We start from the raw sequence: 19,564 nt of genomic DNA on the forward strand, positions 1-19,564 counted from the left end.
ATTCAAAATAAGTTTACAATAATTTTTCCACCTACTTGTTGGGTTCTTAAAAAAAGTTATTTTCTAGATAAGATGGGACAAACCTCCAAAAAAAAGGAAATTAAAAGGGGCCATGGAGCCCATAAGATCAATGAAGGTGTTCTTTGATGTCTGGCACCAAGACATGAGAAGCAGATCTTATATGTCCTCTGAATTGTGAGGTAGCGGTTCCACGTATTGCACCTGTTATTCCAATGTATTCCACATATGTTAATTAGGCTGAGATCTTAGGAATTTGAAGACAAAGAAAATATGATTCGTCAGACCAGGTTAGCTTCTTCTAATCCTTCATGGACCAGTTCTGATGTTCTTATTCCCATTGCAAATGCTACCAATGGTGGTCAGGGGTCAACAAGGACAACCTGATTGGTCTATGGTCTGTGTGTTCCTTCCTCTTATGCCCAGCATTAAGTTTTCAGCAATTTGTGCCATCACAGTAGCTCTTCTGTGGGATTGGGCCAGACAAGCTACTCTTTTTCCTGATGTGTATTAAAGGGCATTAGGCCTCATGGCCCTGTCACATATTCACCAGTAACTCTTTGGCCCACTTTTGTTAGGTATCAACTACAGCATAGTCTGAGCATGCTCTGACCTTAACACATTGACTCCTTTGGGCTTGATTCCCAAAATGGTGCTAACTGTTAGCACGGCTTTTCGCGCTTTAGCGCATTTTCGCGGGAAAAATAAGTTCCGAGTGAAAAACCGGTTATCGTGCGCAAAAATTCACGTTCACACATGAACGCAATATTTTTGCGCGTTAACATTTGCGCAAAAACGTGAATTTATCGCGTGAATGCGACCGTTAATGCACAAAAAATTCGCATTACCGTACGAATGCAAAATTTTGCGTGCGACAACCGAAATTTCACGTGTAGCACTTTTAACAGCGTGCTAACAGTACCAATTGTGAATGAAGCCCTTTGCCTTCCTCTTTGTCTGCTTCCAACACATCAGAACTTTTTACTTACTGCCTAATATATCCCTCCCCTTGATAAGTGCCATTGTAATTAAATAATCAATGTTATTCACTTCACCAGTTAGTGGAATTAATGTTGAATAGATAGAATAGATAAGACAGCTCCACACCTGTTTTTATCTATATTCTGTATATATATTCTGCTATAAGAGGTTTCATTCAATAAAATATGTTTAAATTGAACATTTTTGGATGTTTTAATATTGCTCCAAGTAAAACCTCTTGACTGTCCTTCCATTCCTATACAGTACTTCATGTCAATGACTGTATAGCACATGTAACTGAATAAACTGTAACAATTTCTGAACAGGTAACCCTGACAGTGACTAGGTAAGAAGATTCTAGTTGTTAATCACACAGTGAAGCTCGTCAAATAAAGCGAAGTTAGGTGAACTGCAGGAAAATGAAACTGACGGGTTTTCAGTCCAAAAATCTAATCATCATGAGGATTTGAGAAGCTCTGCACTTTTTTCGGATGTAAAGGTCAGGCTCATCTCCAGAACACCTCCCTCCATCATTTAGTGTCACCTTTGTGTCAGTTCCAATGGACTTCAACAATACAAAAATTAGTCATAAAATTACTCATAGCAAGCAAACCCAAATCAGACTGAGACCGTTGTACAGGCGCTAAGCCAGGGACTAGCGATACTTTTTTATGCTTGTTTAATAATTAGATATGCTGACATTTCCTTTCACGTTCTTCTTTATTACAAGACATATGAATTTAGCAGGTCACAGGTAGGTGGTCAGTGGGTCAGTACAGTAAGTAGTGGCAAGTGAGGGTAAAGACTTGAAGTCTGGCTTTGGGGAGCCACACTAGTAAAAAAAATTGTTTCTGACTAGCTGTTGTGGACCACTGTGAAGCATAAATCATGAATGCCTGTTTCCCAGCCCTGTTACCATTTCTTGCCCCCAATCAGCACGCTTGTTAAGTGACACACTGCAAACATTAATCATGATGGAAAAGGTAGAATAACTCCGAAAGCAAATGTAGAATGGAAGACACTTTCTTTAAATGGGTAAATGACTAATACTATGGGTTGTGGCAGTGTACCTTTTGCAGCATGGTGGTCATGTAAATTAAATCTTCATATCTGTAATCAGCTACTTACCTAGGGAAGAGAGAAAAAAATTATGTTTAACTCATTTTAATGTACTACACAAAATATCATTCACAACAAAGGTTTAAAGAGGCACTATAGTGACATATAAAAGAATTCAGTAAATTATTTAGGATACCCTCTTTTATGGTCATTTGGTATTGCTGGTATTTGGTATTTATGGTATGTATGGTATGGTATTGCTGTATATTGAATGTAGCCTGGCTGATTACCTATGCTGAATTCACCCGCCAGAACATTCTGGGAGACCAAGCATATTTTGTATTGGCTTCAGAACTCTCTATAATCAAACATTCTGCAGAGTTACAACTGACAGGATTAAAAATGTCACCACCTATGATAAATTCCAGAATGTAAGGCCCCGTTAACACTGCACACGTTGCCGTCCGGATTTCGGCAACGCGTGCAGGAGGCCGACACGCACACTGCATGCGTTCCGGACCAGTGTGGTCCGGAAATGCATGCTGCACGCATTTTTTACCAAAACGTGAGGCTGACCCATTCACCTTCAGTAAATGGGATCAGCAACGTAACACATAGAAACAGCGTTGCTTTCTGGACGCACGGCCATCTGCGTTTCATTTTGTGAACGTAGCCTAAGTCAGGGAGAGGAAAGGTTTTACAATGGACAAACACTGATTAAATAATGTATAAATTAATACGGTAAAAAACAACAACATTCCCTACGTTATTTTTACCACAGTTGCTCTAACTTCAGCAAGAGGGTTACACTTGGTCAACCAACTACTGACCATGTTAGCAGCAGCGTTATGGTTTTACACGTTATTTGACACAGGCAAAAGCTTACTGTGTTAAATCTTAACACTTAAACTGAAGGGCAATCACCTACAGAACACATTAAATAATTAGCAAGCAAGCATTTAACACACATGCACACACCCAAATGTTCTACCTGTTATCTGCACACTCACTCTGTTATTTTAGCCATTACATCATTAATGGACATTTGCTTTTGAGCAGTAATAATCTAAGCGTAATATGTTGGCGCTTTATAAATACAACAAATAAATAAATAAGCTCCCTAACTTTTACTCAAGTAAAGTAACCTACCTTCTGTTACAGTATTTGTCAATCAAAGGCATTGTAACCAAACAGGTTTTGGTCTGTTTCAAGGAGTGGGTATGGAGGTGTTAACTATTCTGCAGAGTTGAGATGCTGTGCCTGGGAGCTAGCAGATTATATAGTGAGACAGGTCCATGTGTTTCCTGTGTTGTATGACCAAATACAGTGAGATGCGTTCGTTAGCAGAATATGCCACTGGCAGAGTACCCAGACAGCCCATGGTGACCCAGAACCAGTAGCAGATTATAAGGGGCAAAAAGAGAGTTAAAAGCCCTCCTTCTAAAAAAGCAATGCTAAGTATAATTTTTCCTTCTTAAAACAGAAGGCATTTGCAATAATTCAGCTTTAAGTGAGCAAGATGCATCACTCTAGGATATGCAAATCATCGCGCAATGGATGAGCAACGCAGGGAAGATGTTGTGATCCAGGACTGGTGCAGAGTACAGTTACACCTCCTCCTTGACAATCTACTGTACTAACAGATTCCTTGATGTGATGCCCCTGCCTCATGTCACTGACAGTCATCTGCTCTTGCCTGTCAGTTTTGAGATCCCAACAACAAGCTCTGTTTCGAGACTCCTCTTAGTCTAATGAACCAAAATATGTATTATGGAAACAGAAACTGCAGGATGATTTCTACACTGTGACTAGGGGTTAGTGCCAAAGACGGTAGGCACCGCCAATCGCATGCAAAATGGTGTCCATGGACACTGTGTGATCTTGCCTTGAGAAAGGGGGTGAATATGGTCAATAAAGCGATTGAATTAGCTGTCCAGAGTGCTGGCCATTCTTTGATAGAATGAGACACTGAAACCTAGGGACCTACAAACACTGATCTGACAGAGTTGGGGTGAGTACGGGCTATTCTCAAAACTAACAAGTACTTTTATATTGCCTGGAGTTTTAATTATATAATCATCTAATTATTCTAATTTTGTTGTATTGCACACTGATAATTAAGTTCTTGAATCTTGAATCAGCTAGAGTGCAGTTATCTACAGCCTCCCACATATATTAAACAATAATGAGTAGGATCCACTACTTAGGGGCTATATAGAATCACAACGGCCCAAGCACCTCAGCTCCAGTACCCCTACATAAACATTATGTTGGACCCCTACTATGAGTGCACTTGCTCAAGGTAAACCTACATCACAAAGTTGGGTCTGCCAAGAGTGAAAGCATGTTACTTGGAATTCCTGATTAATGATGCTTTAGATGGAACCCTTGGGCTGCGGAATTGAATGACTGACACATCCAAGGTACAGTCACTGTTTATTATTAATAGGAAGTGGATAACTACACCTTATTTTTAATCAGGCCCAGCCCGCCCATGATGCCAAGTAAGGCGACTTTCTCAGGCGGCAGAAGTCTGGGGGTAGCACCAGGCAGAAACAGGAAGTGAAGAGAGTGCCTGGCCAACATACACTGGGAGCAACTGTACCTGGCTAACCTATACTGGGGGCAACTGTACCTAGCTACCAATACTGGGGGCTATGCCTGGCTACCTACCTATCCTAAGGGAATTTTTGGAGAAGCTGTCGCAGCTATAACATGCGGTGCAAATTATCTGGTGCTGTGCGATCATTCCAATTTGAGGGGGGGCTTACAAGTTTGTGCCTTTAATAAATGAATACCAAAGTTTATATGTTGGCAATAATCCTTATAGCCTTGACAAACTGATTTCAGAAAAGTGAAGGAGAGATCCAGCCACAAAGACTGTTTGCTGATGATGAATTGAGGACATGATCATTTTATTACAACTAAAATTTTAAGTTGACAGAAGCAGGTCACTGCACAGAAACACAACAATGTGATTATTACATGGTGCGCGCAGAGAGAAAACAAGAATAAGCAAGCTAAGACAATGCTTTTGAATCACTACAATAAATGGTATCCTCCTGATTCAAAAATTCTTGGATTAATTTCACAGGATTTTAATTTCAAATACGCGATCAATGTCAGAATCTAAAGAGAAGACATGCTTATGCACCATCTGAAAGCTGTCTAGGGAGAGTTTACACCTAATCTGGCTAATTTAGAGAAAAAAATGATCTTTACTAGCTAACAAATTCCTACTTACCTGAATATAGAAGACAGCCCTCCAGTAGAAGGGCTGCAACCCATCTCTTGGCTGGCTTTAAAAAGCAGATGTCTAAGGGTGCGTACACACATCCAATTTTAATTGGCCAATGATTGGCCAATTTTACAGCTTCCATGTAGTATGATGGCCAACATGATTTTAATAAGATTGTGCAGGTATGCTCTCATACTACATGAAGGTGGTAAAATGCGCCAATGATTGTAAGTCAGATCAGCCAATCCTTATACTCATTCTGATAAAGTGGTTCAGAATATATTACAGGCAGTATACTCATTCTGACACAGTGATTCAGAATATACTACAGGCAGCATACTCATTCTGACACAGTGATTCACAATATATTACAGGAAGTATATTCATTCTGACACAGTGATTCAGAATATATTACAGGCAGCATACTCATTCTGACACAGTGATTCAGAATATACTACAGGCAGCATACTCATTCTGACACAGTGATTCAGAATATATTACAGGCAGCATACTCATTCTGACACAGTGATTCAGAATATACTACAGGCAGTATACTCATTCTGACACAGTGATTCAGAATATATTACAGGAAGTATACTCATTCTGATAAAGTGATTCCGAATATATTACAGGCAGTATACTCATTCTGACACAGTGATTCACAATATACTACAGGCAGTATATTCATTCTGACACAGTGATTCAGAATATATTACAGGCAGCATACTCATTCTGATAAAGTGATTCAGAATATATTACAGGCAGTATACTCATTCTGACACAGTGATTCAGAATATATTACAGGCAGCATACTCATTCTGATAAAGTGGTTCAGAATATATTACAGGCAGTATACTCATTCTGACACAGTGATTCACAATAGACTACAGGCAGTATATTCATTCTGACACAGTGATTCAGAATATATTACAGGCAGCATACTCATTCTGATAAAGTGATTCAGAATATATTACAGGCAGTATACTCATTCTGACACAGTGATTCAGAATATATTACAGGCAGTATACTCATTCTGACACAGTGATTCACAATATACTACAGGCAGTATATTCATTCTGACACTGATTCACAATATACTACAGGCAGTATACTCATTGTGACACAGTGATTCAGAATATATTACAGGCAGTATACTCATTCTGACACAGTGATTCACAATATACTACAGGCAGTATATTCATTCTGACACAGTGATTCACAATATACTGCAGGCAGTATATTCATTCTGACACAGTGATTCACAATATATTACAGGAAGTATACGCATTATGATTAAGTGATTCAGAATATATTACAGGCAGTATACTCATTCTGACACAGTGATTCACAATATACTACAGGCTGTATATTCATTCTGACACAGTGATTCACAATATACTACAGGCAGTATATTCATTCTTACACAGTGATTCACAATATATTACAGGAAGCATACTCATTATGATAAAGTGGTTCAGAATATATTACAGGCAGTATACTTATTCTGACACAGTGATTCACAATATACTACAGGCAGTATATTCATTCTGACACAGCGATTCAGAATATATTACAGGAAGTATACTCATTCTGATAAAGTGATTCAGAATATATTACAGGCAGCATACTCATTCTGACACAGTGATTCACAATATACTACAGGCAGTATACTCATTCTGACACAGTGATTCACAATATACTACAGGCAGTATATTTATTCTGACACAGCGATTCAGAATATATTACAGGAAGTATACTCATTCTGATAAAGTGATTCAGAATATATTGCAGGCAGTATACTCATTCTGACACAGTGATTCACAATATACTACAGGCAGTATACTCATTCTGACACAGTGATTCAGAATATATTACAGGCAGTAAATTCATTCTGGCACAGTGATTCACAATATACTACAGGCAGTATACTCATTCTGACACAGTGATTCACAATATACTACAGGCAGTATATTCATTCTGACACAGTGATTCACAATATATTACAGGAAGTATACGCATTATGATAAAGTGGTTCAGAATATATTACAGGCAGTATACTCATTCTGACACAGTGATTCAGAATATATTACATGCAGTGTATTAATTCTGACACAGTGATTCACAATATACTACAGGCTGTATATTCATTCTGACACAGTGATTCACAATATACTACAGGCAGTATATTCATTCTGACACAGTGATTCACAACATACTACAGGCAGTATATTCATTCTGACACAGTGATTCACAATATATTACAGGAAGCATACTCATTATGATAAAGTGGTTTAGAATATATTATAGGCAGTATACTCATTCTGACACAATATACTACAGGCAGTATACTCATTCCGACACAGAGGTTCAGAATATATTACAGGCAGTATACTCATTCTAACACAATGATTCACAATATACTACAGGCAGTATACTCATTCTGACACAATGATCAGAATATTCTACAGGCAGTATACTCATTCTGACACAGTGATTCAGAATATATTACAGGAAGTGAGTACATCAGCACCATCATGAAGCATATATAATGGCCGTTTTATGAGATTTTCTAATGTAAATATGGATTTGGCCCAAGATATAATAAATATATTCAATACTTAAATTATAATCCTGGTGCAAGGATAAAAACATTTAATAACATATCTTGGGCCTGCTCCAACTCACTTTTTTTAAAGTTTTCTCCTAGGAGATACCGTACTTTTTATCTGTTTAAAATAAATTTTCAGCACCCTGCAATTGAAAGGGTATCAAAATAAATGGTAGCAAAATAAAAAAAAGTATTTTCTTGCTTGCTGGTGTCTTTAAAAGCATTTTATTGGTAAGATGTGAAACAATCACCTATAGGAGAAAACTTGGGAAAAAAGTAAATAGAGCCCTTCTTTCGAAGCTTTGAGCTTGACAGAGTTACAAGACAAGGTTGCCCTTTGCTGTAGCTGTAGAGTCCTTAGCAGCCATGATTAGATCTGATGCTTCTAAAGGCCTTAAAGTTGATAATATGCAGGAAAAAGTGACATTTTATGCAGACGATCTTTAACTATATCTGGAAGTTGTAGTTAATTAGTGACATCGGTAATATTTCCAGTCTGAAGGTAGATTGGTCAAAATCAGTAATCATGGCAATTGATCCTGAAGCAACCAAAACGTTGATGTTAGCATTTTAAAATGGGTGAATGAGTTTACATATTTGGATGTCAAGAAAGATAAAAAATATAATTCAAGATTCTTATAGTCTCAATGTGGCCCCAATTATTACAGATTTTTTAAAAATGCAACCAGTGATCTCCACTTCCCATAACCCTATTAAGCTGTATTAACGTTTTTAAAATTATATTCATTACAAAGTTCTGTTGATCTATTTTTCCAAACTCTGGTACATACATCTCTTATTTTTTTTATTTTATTTTGTATTCAAATGAAATCTGTTTTATGCTCTTTTTTATAGGCTATCTCCCCTAAAAGGATCTCTAGCCAGTCCACTCCCCTTCCTATTCATGCAGATAGACTGACTTTGCCACATTTACTTACCTATTTATACTGTACAAAGTATTATAGGAGTGTTAGGGATGAATTTGGCATTATAATGATAATGGGGCAGCACGGTGGCGTAGTGGTTAGCGCTCTCGACTACGATACGTACACTACACGATAGATACATAGACATAAGACTCTGGTAGGGATTAGATTGTGAGCTCCTTTGAGGGACAGTTAGTGACAAGACATTATATATATATATATACTGTACATCGCTGCGTAAGATGTCAGCACTATATAAATACTAAATAATAATAATAATAATGCTGATGTATTAAATATCACACAGGCATGAGGTTAATAAAGAGAATGTTAATATATACCGGTAATTGGTCTGCTGAGACAGGTAATATAATAAAGTGAATGCTGGGAGACATTAAATCATGTTGAAACTGTTCAAGGGTGTAAGGTTGATATAGTACTGCTAGCAAGGCAAGGTAATAAATGTGCTGTGCAGAGATGCAAAAATGGTGTCACTGAGGAATGTTATAATGTAATGGTGGACACTGGAAATTAGGCTACTACTTAGGAATGTAAAGATTGACTTTGTGCACTAAAAAAATAACACATATGCAGTGCATGAAGTGTGCCATAATGATGATGATGATGATGATGATGGGTGAAATCAAACAGACCTATACGCTGTACATAAAACATGTTATTAGCCCAAGCATGGAACACAGTAAACACTAGGAATCGCAAACACTAGCAAAATTGCTAGCGTTTTGCAGCAGCAATTTTTTTGCAATTTGGGCATCATTTTCATTGAATGTTTTTGCAATTTTTGAGCCAACGCGATTCACTTTTTTAACATTGCAATCTCTCTAAAATCGCTAAAATAAAGTTGCATGCACCGCATTAGCGTTTACCACGAATCGCCGGCTATCCTGGCAGCGAGATCACTGCGATATACTTTTAGTTACATTAGAGCTTTGAAAAGCGATAGTGATTGCCAGAAATTTGGCTAACTGCGGTTAAAAATTGCAAATCCCCCCAGTGTGAATGGGCCCTAATACAGCTCTTTACCAGCAGCTCAACAGGTGTGGAAAATTGCCAAACAGTACAAAACCATACAAGAGGAGGTGTGCCATGAAATCAACCTGTAGTAAGTTATCACATAGAATCACTTTATAGAATTACAGCATTTGAAGCTTAGCAGCCTCACCTATCTCTAGTCAAACATCTTTCCAGCAGCTGTTAAAGAGAACCCGAGGTGTGTTTAAAGAATGTTATCTGCATACAGAGGCTGGATCTGCCTTTACAGCCCAGCCTCTGTTGCTATCCCAAACCCCACTAAGGTCCCCCTGCACTCTGCAATCCCTCATAAATCACAGCCGTGCTGTGCGGCTGTGTTTACATCTGTAGTGTCAGTCTCAGCTGCTCCCCCGCCTCCTGCAGAGCTCTGGTCCCTGCCCCTGTCCCTTCCCTCCAATCAGCAGGGAGGGAAGGGATGCAGGCGGGGACTGGAGTTCTGCAGGAGGCGGGGAGAGCAGCAGAATGACACTATAGAGATAAACACAGCCAGCTCTGACAAGCTGTTTGTCAGCAGTGTGGCTGTGATTTATGAGGGATTGCAGAGTGCAGGGGGACCTTAGGGGGGTTTGGGATAGCAACAGAGGCTGGGCTGTATAGGCAGATCCAGCCTCTGTATGCAGATAATATTCTTCAAACCCACCTCGGGTTCTCTTTAAGATTTTGAGAAATGTACAAATGAAGAAGTAACAATGCTAAAAAAAAAACACATTTCTAACGGATGTTGTAATTCTAAAAATATTTGACATTTATGTTTCAGTACAGAGTATTTGTTTCAGTTATGCAAAATGTAAAAAGCGCAATGGTCAGTATGTTCCAGATAAACAGAAGGATGGAGGCAACATTCCTTCCTCCTAATTACTGCCAGCACTCGTCAATACCTCGAGTTCCCAACAAAACATCCATGTCTTAGGAAAACATAAAGTGGTTGAAACAGGAATTCAAATAGTAGAGCTATTTTCTAATGGAATAACAGCTTTTGCATCCAACAGTTTCAGGACCAGATCACAAATTGCTGGAACAAGAGCTAAGACTGGAGAGTGAATCCTGCAATACACAGGGATAAGTAGTAACAGTTGTGCAGCTGTCAGACCACATGATCATGCAAGAGACAGTGTGAAATAGTTGTTCTGTTGGCCACTGAATAGTCTGCAAACATGTGCAAAGAGATGCTAACAATTACACTCTGCATTATAATTCAATACAAAAAGTATGCAGCTTAGAATAGGGCTTAATAAATTAACTGCCTGGCGATTTTGACTGACCCAGTTCCAAGATGCCAAGATTTGCAAATTGTAAAGCCAGAATTATTAGCATTTCATCGATTGTCTCATTTATTCATTTGTTATTGCTAGTAAAGTAAAAAAAGAGACTAGACCACAGCAGCGTACCCGGCGCGGGGGGGGGGGGGGTGGTTTGGGTTGGGCGTGCGGTGGGTCAGGTGCTGCCATGGTAGGGGGTTACACCCAGGCAGAAGTTATCAATTAGTCCCTGACAAAAAAAATCTGAGGGCGCTTTTGCCAGCAGCAAACACTATCGGGCAGCAGTGCTGTGCACTGGGTACAGCAGACAATTTTTCTCAGTATCTCATCTGCTGTTTGTTGTTGACACAGGATGGAGCTCTCTTGCTGCTGTCGCTCCCCACCTTTCAGTATAATTCAGTTATCTTAGCTGGCCCAGCGCAATCCATGTGCCATTCTCCATGTTGGAGGTAAGCTGCTCTAAAGAGTGTATTGAACCGTGGACTGACAGAGGAGTGCGCCGGCCGGCACAGGTAAGTCACTACTCTGCCAAAATCTATGCAGGAGCCCCAGGGACAATAGTAAAGTTGGGGGGAGACCTGGCGGGACCCGGCAGCTGCATACATTACTACGCTGCCTGGTCAGTTGGGTGCAGGGTGAGCCGAATGGCGGCCCTCCGTGCTACCATGGAAATTACATTTATACTCCCGTTGCGCCACTATAGACGTAATAACGTAAGTAATGTCCCTTCATTTTCACATTTGATATAGCTATACCAGAGAAATAGTGTCAAAATATTATGCAGCGATGTACTGAGTATATTATCTTGTCACTAACCGTCCCTCAGAGGGGCTCACAATCTAGTCCCTACCATAGTCATATGTCTATGTATGTATCGTGTAGTGTATGCATCGTAGTCTAGGGCCAATTTAGGGGAAAACCAATTAACTTATCTGTATGTTTTTGGGTTGTGGGAGGAAACCTGAGTGCCCGGAGGAACCCCATGCAGACATGGGAGAACATACAAACTCCTTGCAGATGTTGACCTGGCTAGGATTAAAACCAGGGACCCAGCGCTGCAAGGTGAGAGCGCTAACCATTACGCCACCATGCTACCCCTTACTCTACTTCATGCACATCCCAGGTGATTTGTTTATAGAAGGTTGAAAAAATTACTAGGAGTAGTTATGTGCACCAGAGGAAAACGTTCTACATGCCTTAGTACAGTATAAAGGTGGTGATAGTCAGAATAAAGAAAGCAGCAGCTGACACTTTCTCATACTGACAAAGCAACCTTCAGGTTAGCAGAGTCAATGCAGCCCTGTCACCTGCCCTCCCAGCTACAAGAGTTTTTACTGCTTTATGAATAGCCGCTCCCAGCATCACACACCAGCTAAGGCAATGCAGCGGCATAGATAAGATGGTGGATCGCATCTGTTGCTTCTTTGCTGCTTGCCTATTTGGACTTTCAGAATCAGAATCAGAAAACTTTATTTCGCCAAGCATGACTGGGTCATGCCCGGAATTGTTTTTGGCACAATACATCTGGCTCAGAGAGAAGACATAGGTAGAGACATAGATAGATAGCAGAGAGCCGTAGAGGCATCGGTTAGCGTGAGTTAGCATTACAATTTCATTGCATTCCACTACACATTGCATTGCTCTATACAATTGAATTTCACTATACGTAGTATTGCATTTCCCTATACATCCTTAAGCATCACAGTCCCTAGTGTGAGACCGAGATGATTAGCCTGGAGGGTTGGTTGAACGATCCGCCATGGCACAGACCGCCCCGCAGCTCGTCGGGGCTTGCATTGATGGTAGTATGTGGAGGGCGTTGAGGAGGTTGACCGCCGAGGGGAAGAACGAGTTCCTGTGTCTCGTGGTCTTTGTGGAGATGGCCCGAAGCCTCCGGCCCAGTGGCAGCAGGCTGAAGTAGTGGTGGCCTGGGTGGCAATCCTCCGAGCCCTGGATTTCAGTCTGTTGTTGTGTAGCAGGGCAAAAGAGGGGAGGGGGCACCCAACGATCCTCTCCGCTGACCTAATGACCCTCTGAAGTTTGTCCTTGTCATTGGCGGTGGCCCCAGCATACCAGACCAAGATGGAGGAGCAGAGGATTGACTCAATGGTGGCAGTGTAGAAGCTGGTTAGGATTTTTTGAGTCATGCCAAACTTTCTCAGCTGGCGGAGGAAGAAGAGTCTCTGCTGGGCTTTTCGTTGGGTGGCAGTGATGTTGGGCTTCCAGCTGAGATCACTGGAAATTATAGTACCCAGAAGCCGGGCACAAGGCACCCTGGCTACCTCGGTGCCGTCGATATAAATAGGGGGCGGGGGCGGGGCAGACTTCCTGAAGTCAATGATTAGCTCAACAGTTTTTGCAGTGTTAAGGACCAGCCTGTTCTCCTTGCTCCAGCTGCAAATACTCTCCACCTGTTGGCGGTACTCCTGGTCGTTGTCCTTGGTGACAAGGCCAATGATGGTGGTGTCATCGGCAAACTTGATGACCTTTACGGAGTCTGCCTCCGATCTGCAGTTGTTTGTGTAGAGGGAGATTAGCAGTGGTGACAGGACGCAGCCTTGGGGAGCACCTGTGTTCGTGATTGCTGCTTGAGAATGGATATCGCCTAGTCTGACAACTTGGGATCTGTTGGTGAGAAAGTCTGTGATCCACAGTTGTAGGCTTGGGTGGACTCCGAGTGCCGCAAGGTCCCGTTGCAGAATGCGTAGGCAGATGGTATTGAAGGCCGAACTGAAGTCCAGGAGGAGTATTATAGCATACGTGTCCGGCCTGTCCAGGTGGTCATTGATGAGCTCCAAGCAGATATTGATCGCATCATCGGTGGACCAGTTTTCCCTGTAGGGAAACTGGTAGGGGTCTAGGACGGGTGAAGTGGAGAGCTTGAGGTAGGCTAGGACTGCCCGCTCCATGGTTTTCATGATTACGGACGTCAGGGCTACGGGTCTAAAGTTGTTGAGATCGGAGACCCCTTGCTTCTTAGGGACAGGTATGATGGTAGATCTCTTAAAGCAAGTGGGGACTTTACCTTCCTCCAGGGACTTGTCGAAGATGGCGAAGAGGATGGGAGCAAGTTGCCGACAGCAGGTTTTCAGGCAGGCTGGGGACACTCCATCGGGGCCAGAGGCTTTCCTGGCATTAAGTGTTGATAAGAGGCGCAGGACCTCGGCTTCGCTTACCACCGAGGGAGAGGGCAGGTTGTTGTTTGTTGGGCACAGAGGTGGAGTATCCGGGTTCCCCTCCGGTACTCCCTGGTTCTCGAACCTGCAGTAGAATCTGCTGAGTTCTTCTGCTAGTGTCGGGCTGGGTGGCGCCTGCTGGGGTTGTGGCTTGTAGTTAGTGGCGGCCTTCAGCCCCTTCCATACGGCACGTGAGTTGTTTGAGCACAGGTTGTGTTCCACTCTTTCAGCATACTCTTTTTTGGCAGCTCTCATCTAGCGATTGAGGTCGTTTCTTGCCCTTCCATAGTCCTCTCGGTTGCCGGACCTGTGCGCAGCCTCCTTGCGACTCCGCAGCTGCCGCAGCTTGTTGGTGAACCACGGCTTGTTGTTCGGGTACAGCTTGAATGATTTCGCTGTCACGCAAGAGCCCTCGCAGAATCTGATGTATGAGGCAACGTTATCTGCCCATTCATCCAAGTTTGGCGCTTCCAGGGTCTTCCAATCGGTGCATTCAAAGCAGGCTTGTAGTTTCAGGTTTGCCTCGTTCGACCAGACCTTGATGGACTTAATGGTCGGTTTAGCTGATTCCAGGCGTCTCCTGTAGATTGGGATAAGGTGGATGAGACAGTGGTCCGACGAGCCCAGAGCTGCTCGGGGGACTGCTTTGTACGCATCCTTCAGTGCCGTGTAGCAGTGGTCAAGGGTGTTCGGACCTCTGGTAGGGCAGGTTACATGCTGGTGATAGCGTGGCATCTCCTGGCGCAGGTTGGCCTTGTTGAAGTCACCCGCGATGATGAACAGTGAATCCGGAAGGAAGTCTCCCACTGCGAGATGGTCTCGCTTAGGACGAGAAGGGCAGATTTGATATCGGCATCGGGAGGGATGTACACTCCGGCAAGGACATAGGAGGAAAACTCTCTTGGTGAGTATGGCGGGCTACAGTTGATTAGCAGTAGTTCCAGGTCTGGAGAGCACTTCCTAGCGAGTACCGTTGGAGGGGGGCACCATGAGGAGCTGATGTAGAAGCAGATGCCGCCCCCTCTCTTTTTCCCTGAGAGGATAGGGTCCCGATCTGCTCTTATGATGCTGAAGCCCGGGAGAAGGAGGGCACTCTCGGGATGTCCTCATGCAGCCATGTTTAAGTGAGGCAAAGGGCCGGGGTATTACTGACGAGGTCCCTCCTGTCACAGAGGAGGCGCAGTTCATCCAGTTTGTTTGGGAGGGATTGGGCATTTGCCAGGAGGACTGAGGGAATGGCTGAGCGTAGGCCCTTCCTCTCCAGCCTCACACGGGCACCAGCACGGCATCCTCTCCTCCGTTGGCCTTGCCGGCGTCTCAGGGCAGGGTCCAGGACCCGTCGTATGTGGTCCCAGATTAGAGTTGTCAGGAGCCTGGCTTCAGGGGGAGGGGGGCCTGGTGGTTCCCACCCTAGAAGCTGTTCCCTGGTATAGGTGGAGCATGTGGCGGGGGGCGGCCTGGGTGAGCCGCGGCTGCTGGTGCCAGGGGTGGTGGGGCGCCAGTGGGGTGTGGAGGAGCATGGCATACTGGTGCCTCCAGGCAAGTTGCGGCACCCCACGCTTGGCGTGGTGCTCGCTAAGCCCAGGGATTGGCAGTCTGGCAAACAGGAGAAGCAGACATAACTTGGCCTGTGCAAGGGCAGGATCATCACGCAGGCCGTGCAGTACAGACCATCACCTATGCACTGCCTAGCAGTGCAAAACAGTCCATCACATGCACAGTGACACAAAACAGTGTAATACAGTCTATCGCTTCAACGGTGCGATACAGTCCACATGACTAGTGCGGTACAGTCCTACACTTGAGCGGGTCAATACAGTCTAACACATAAGCAGTGCAATAAACTTCCCCCATATGAGCGGTGCAGTACGTTCCATCGCATGATCAGTGCAATACAGGCCATCACATGAACAGTGCAATACAGTCCATCATATGAGCAGTGCAGTTACAGTCCATCATATGAGCAGTGCAATTACAGTCCATCATGTGAGCAGTGCAATTATAGTCCATCATGTGAGCAGTGCAATACACTTTCATTGCCCGTGATCAAGAGGCTCAAATTGCCTCGAAACAGCGCTCCTGTTGGGTAAATTCTGACTTTCCTCCATCTCTGTGTTTGTCAGGATATTGTAACATTGTGTCACTGCTCATTGTTCAGTTAAAATTGTGCTATTATGTATTTGTTTGTATCCTGCCCGTTTATCGGGGTCATGTACAAGTTTTTCACTTCAATAATAAGCATTGCATTTAAAAGCATTTATAGTCTGGTGTGCATGTTCTTTCGTATTATATTTATGTATTTGTACAACATTGCACCCCGAGTGGTTATACATTGGTCTTTTAGCTTGATGGTCTATTTTTATGGGTGTGCAGACCCTAATGTACATATGGAAATAATTTACCCCTCATCCAATTTATTTATGCTCAATAATCTGGAAGGTAAAACATAGTGATAAAACATTGAGAAGTGTTTTTATTATTCCATATATAGCCCCATGATTGGACAGTTAGGTAGCTCAGGCATCATTGGATGTACAATGGTAGTATGAAGAATAATCAGTCAATACATTGTAGTAAGTAAAGAGGTGGATAGTCATAGTATTATACAGTACATCCCTGCTTTTACCAAAACATCCTCTTTTTTTATGTCCATTTTCCTCATAGATTCATGTTCAATGATAAACATACTGTAGGCACAGAGAACTATATAGGACAGGAGTGTCAAACTCAAATACAAAGTTGGAAGAAGTAGAACACTGGGACCATGTCTTGGGCCAACCTCAATGTCTGGTACCCATGGTCCTCCCTTGTAAAGCTCCCTGGTGTCTAATGGCCCAACTCACTCTCCTATACATTCCATGATGCTTAATGCTTCCTTCATTCCCTATACAGTTCCCTGGTGTCTAGTGCTTTCCCCCTCCCCTATACAGTTCCCAGCTGTTTAGTGGTTCTCCCTCTCCTATACAGTTCCCAGGTGTTTAGTTGTTCTCCCTCTCCTATACAGTTCCCTGGTATCTAGTGGCCCCCTCCCTCCCCTATACACTGGTGTTTAGTAACCCCCTCCCTTATACAGTTCCCTGGTGTCTAGTGCTTTCCCACTCACCTATACAGTTCCCTGGTGTCTAGAGATTTCCCACTCCTCCTATATAGTTCCCAGGTGTTTAGTGGTCCTCCCTCTCCTATACAGTTCCCTGGTATCTAGTGGTCCCCTTCCCACCCCTAAACAGTTCCCTGGTGTCTAGTGGTCCCACTTTACAGCCTTAAACATATCCCTGGTGTCTAGCCACTCCCTCCGCTGTACAGTAGTTCCCTGGTGTCTAGTGCTTTTCCCCTCCCCTATACAGTTCCCTGGTGTCTAATGCCTCTTCCCTACCCTATACAGTTCCCTGGTGTCTAGTGCTTCCCCCCTCCCTCCTCCATATGGCTTCCCTGGTGATCTGGGGCTTCACCTCGAATATACGGTACCTCCCATAGTTGTCTAGAGTGGGCCAATTATAATGCACAGTGGGTAAACAGCTTGCAGGCCAAATTTAATGGCTCTGCAGATCGGATTAGGCCCACAGGCCAGAGATTGTAATGTATGTTATAAGGAATTCCAGCTTCCCCAGTAGCAAGAAGATGGCTAAAAGCAAAATCAAGTTGCCCAATAAATTAGGCATTTCTTAATATAACCCTGTCCCCTCCACATTCCCTACTAGCAGAGACATTAATGTGGACCTAGAAGTGCCCAACAGACAAAGTACATATCGGTCAACTTTAACGTTTTGCAAGGATAAGTAAGCAGCAGTCAGTGTATCTGGAAGGTTGTCAGGCATACCTCTATACAGCTACAGATGCATGACAGTTGCACAGCTCCACAACTCAAGAGTTTCTGATCCTACAACGGTGCGGCTGGAGCAAGTATAAGTGTTGATGAACCCATGCCTAGTACAACCGAGATCAGTAGATGCACATATGCTGTGTCTTCCTTTCACTGATTTGCTTCACACAAAAATTTGTATTCTTAGATATTCATAAATATAGTTAGTGACAGTTTTATATTAAAATAGTAATATACCAGATAATGTTATTGCAGATAGCTTTTACAGAGACTGCAATATTCCCGGGAAATGTGCACCACTGATATCATCAAGTCTAATAACAATTTAGTTATTTCTGGCAGAATATAGTATTACATGAAAGGCTGTTTACAAGCATGTGAAACCTCAGATTGATGTTTTGTTGTGGTTTTTCCATACTGATGAAAAAAAAATGAGTTTGTAGTTATTACCGTAACTTTCTTCATAAGTATTCTTTTAAAGCATTGATTATTTTTCTTGCGGCATGAAAACCTCGATACGGATGAGTTATGTTGTAAACACCATATAGTCTACTTCACGTATAAATTCTCTGTACCAAGTATAATACAATATAAGGAATAAAATCCATATATCATTATTCTGTGTTCATGAGGTCTAGTGTACACAGACTTTTGAGGTCATTTCCTATCATTTTAACATCAGTCTGACCACAGGTCATCTGAAGGTCAACTGGAGTTCAATGTCAGCTGATCAGTCTGGGCTAAAGTACCTTTGTCTTCAGTTCGAATTCAGACTGACCACAAGTCGATCTTACTTTTTCATTCACAAGTATGGCTGGGACATAAACTGAAGAAACAGAAAGAGAGGTTTATACTAGCTTTAAAGAACATGCGACACCCATGCTAACCTAGAAATAAAAAACACATATATAAGTAGATAAAAACTAGTTCTGCTTACATAACAGATGTATTGTGCTGTCCACATAATGATTCCTGTGAATTTTATAAAGGAAAAGCAGAAAATCCTATTCTAGGCAGTGGCCATCTTGCTAAGCTAACAGTGACATCATATCCACCCTGACTTGTCCCCCCCCTTCACTTGTTCATTGTGTATTCATTAGTTGCCCTCCTCCCAGAGTCTTTAGACACTCCCACTGAGGTGTATACTAGGAACTGCACTGTCTTTTTTTTCTTTTCTCCTCCAATCGCTGAGTCACCTCAGCTTTGCTTGTAAACACAAGTGAGCAGAGGATCATGTTTCTGATAGGCTAGGCAGGGAAATAAATGGAAGAGGAGGAATATATTATAGATAAAAAGAATCCCCAGCATTCAGCACTGATTACTAAAGGGCCAGTGATCCTGAAGTATGTGATAACTCCAAACCATAACAGCAGAAACAGTTTTGCAAGTTTTGAATGCAGGATTAGCATCTTTATCACTTAATACA

At 42.5% G+C, this 19,564-nt stretch overlaps 1 protein-coding gene across 2 annotated transcripts in view; it reads right to left on the minus strand.

Moving 5' to 3' along the window:
* The window catches only part of ANK2 (ankyrin 2), a 700,071-nt gene that overhangs the window by 564,772 nt on the left and 115,735 nt on the right, over positions 1 to 19,564 (minus strand). Inside the window, exon 2 of one of the 2 annotated variants that reach the window (XM_068281066.1) lies at positions 2,070 to 2,127. The exons of the other annotated variant lie outside the window; for it this stretch is intronic. Within the exon in view, the coding sequence (XP_068137167.1) occupies positions 2,070 to 2,090 (21 nt within the window). The 5' untranslated portion in view covers positions 2,091 to 2,127. The remainder of the gene's footprint in view (positions 1 to 2,069; positions 2,128 to 19,564) is intronic. 2 annotated transcript variants of the gene reach the window in all.

This window comes from Hyperolius riggenbachi, chromosome 1 (genome assembly GCF_040937935.1).
Source record: "Hyperolius riggenbachi isolate aHypRig1 chromosome 1, aHypRig1.pri, whole genome shotgun sequence".
In the NCBI taxonomy this organism is placed as follows: domain Eukaryota; kingdom Metazoa; phylum Chordata; class Amphibia; order Anura; family Hyperoliidae; genus Hyperolius; species Hyperolius riggenbachi.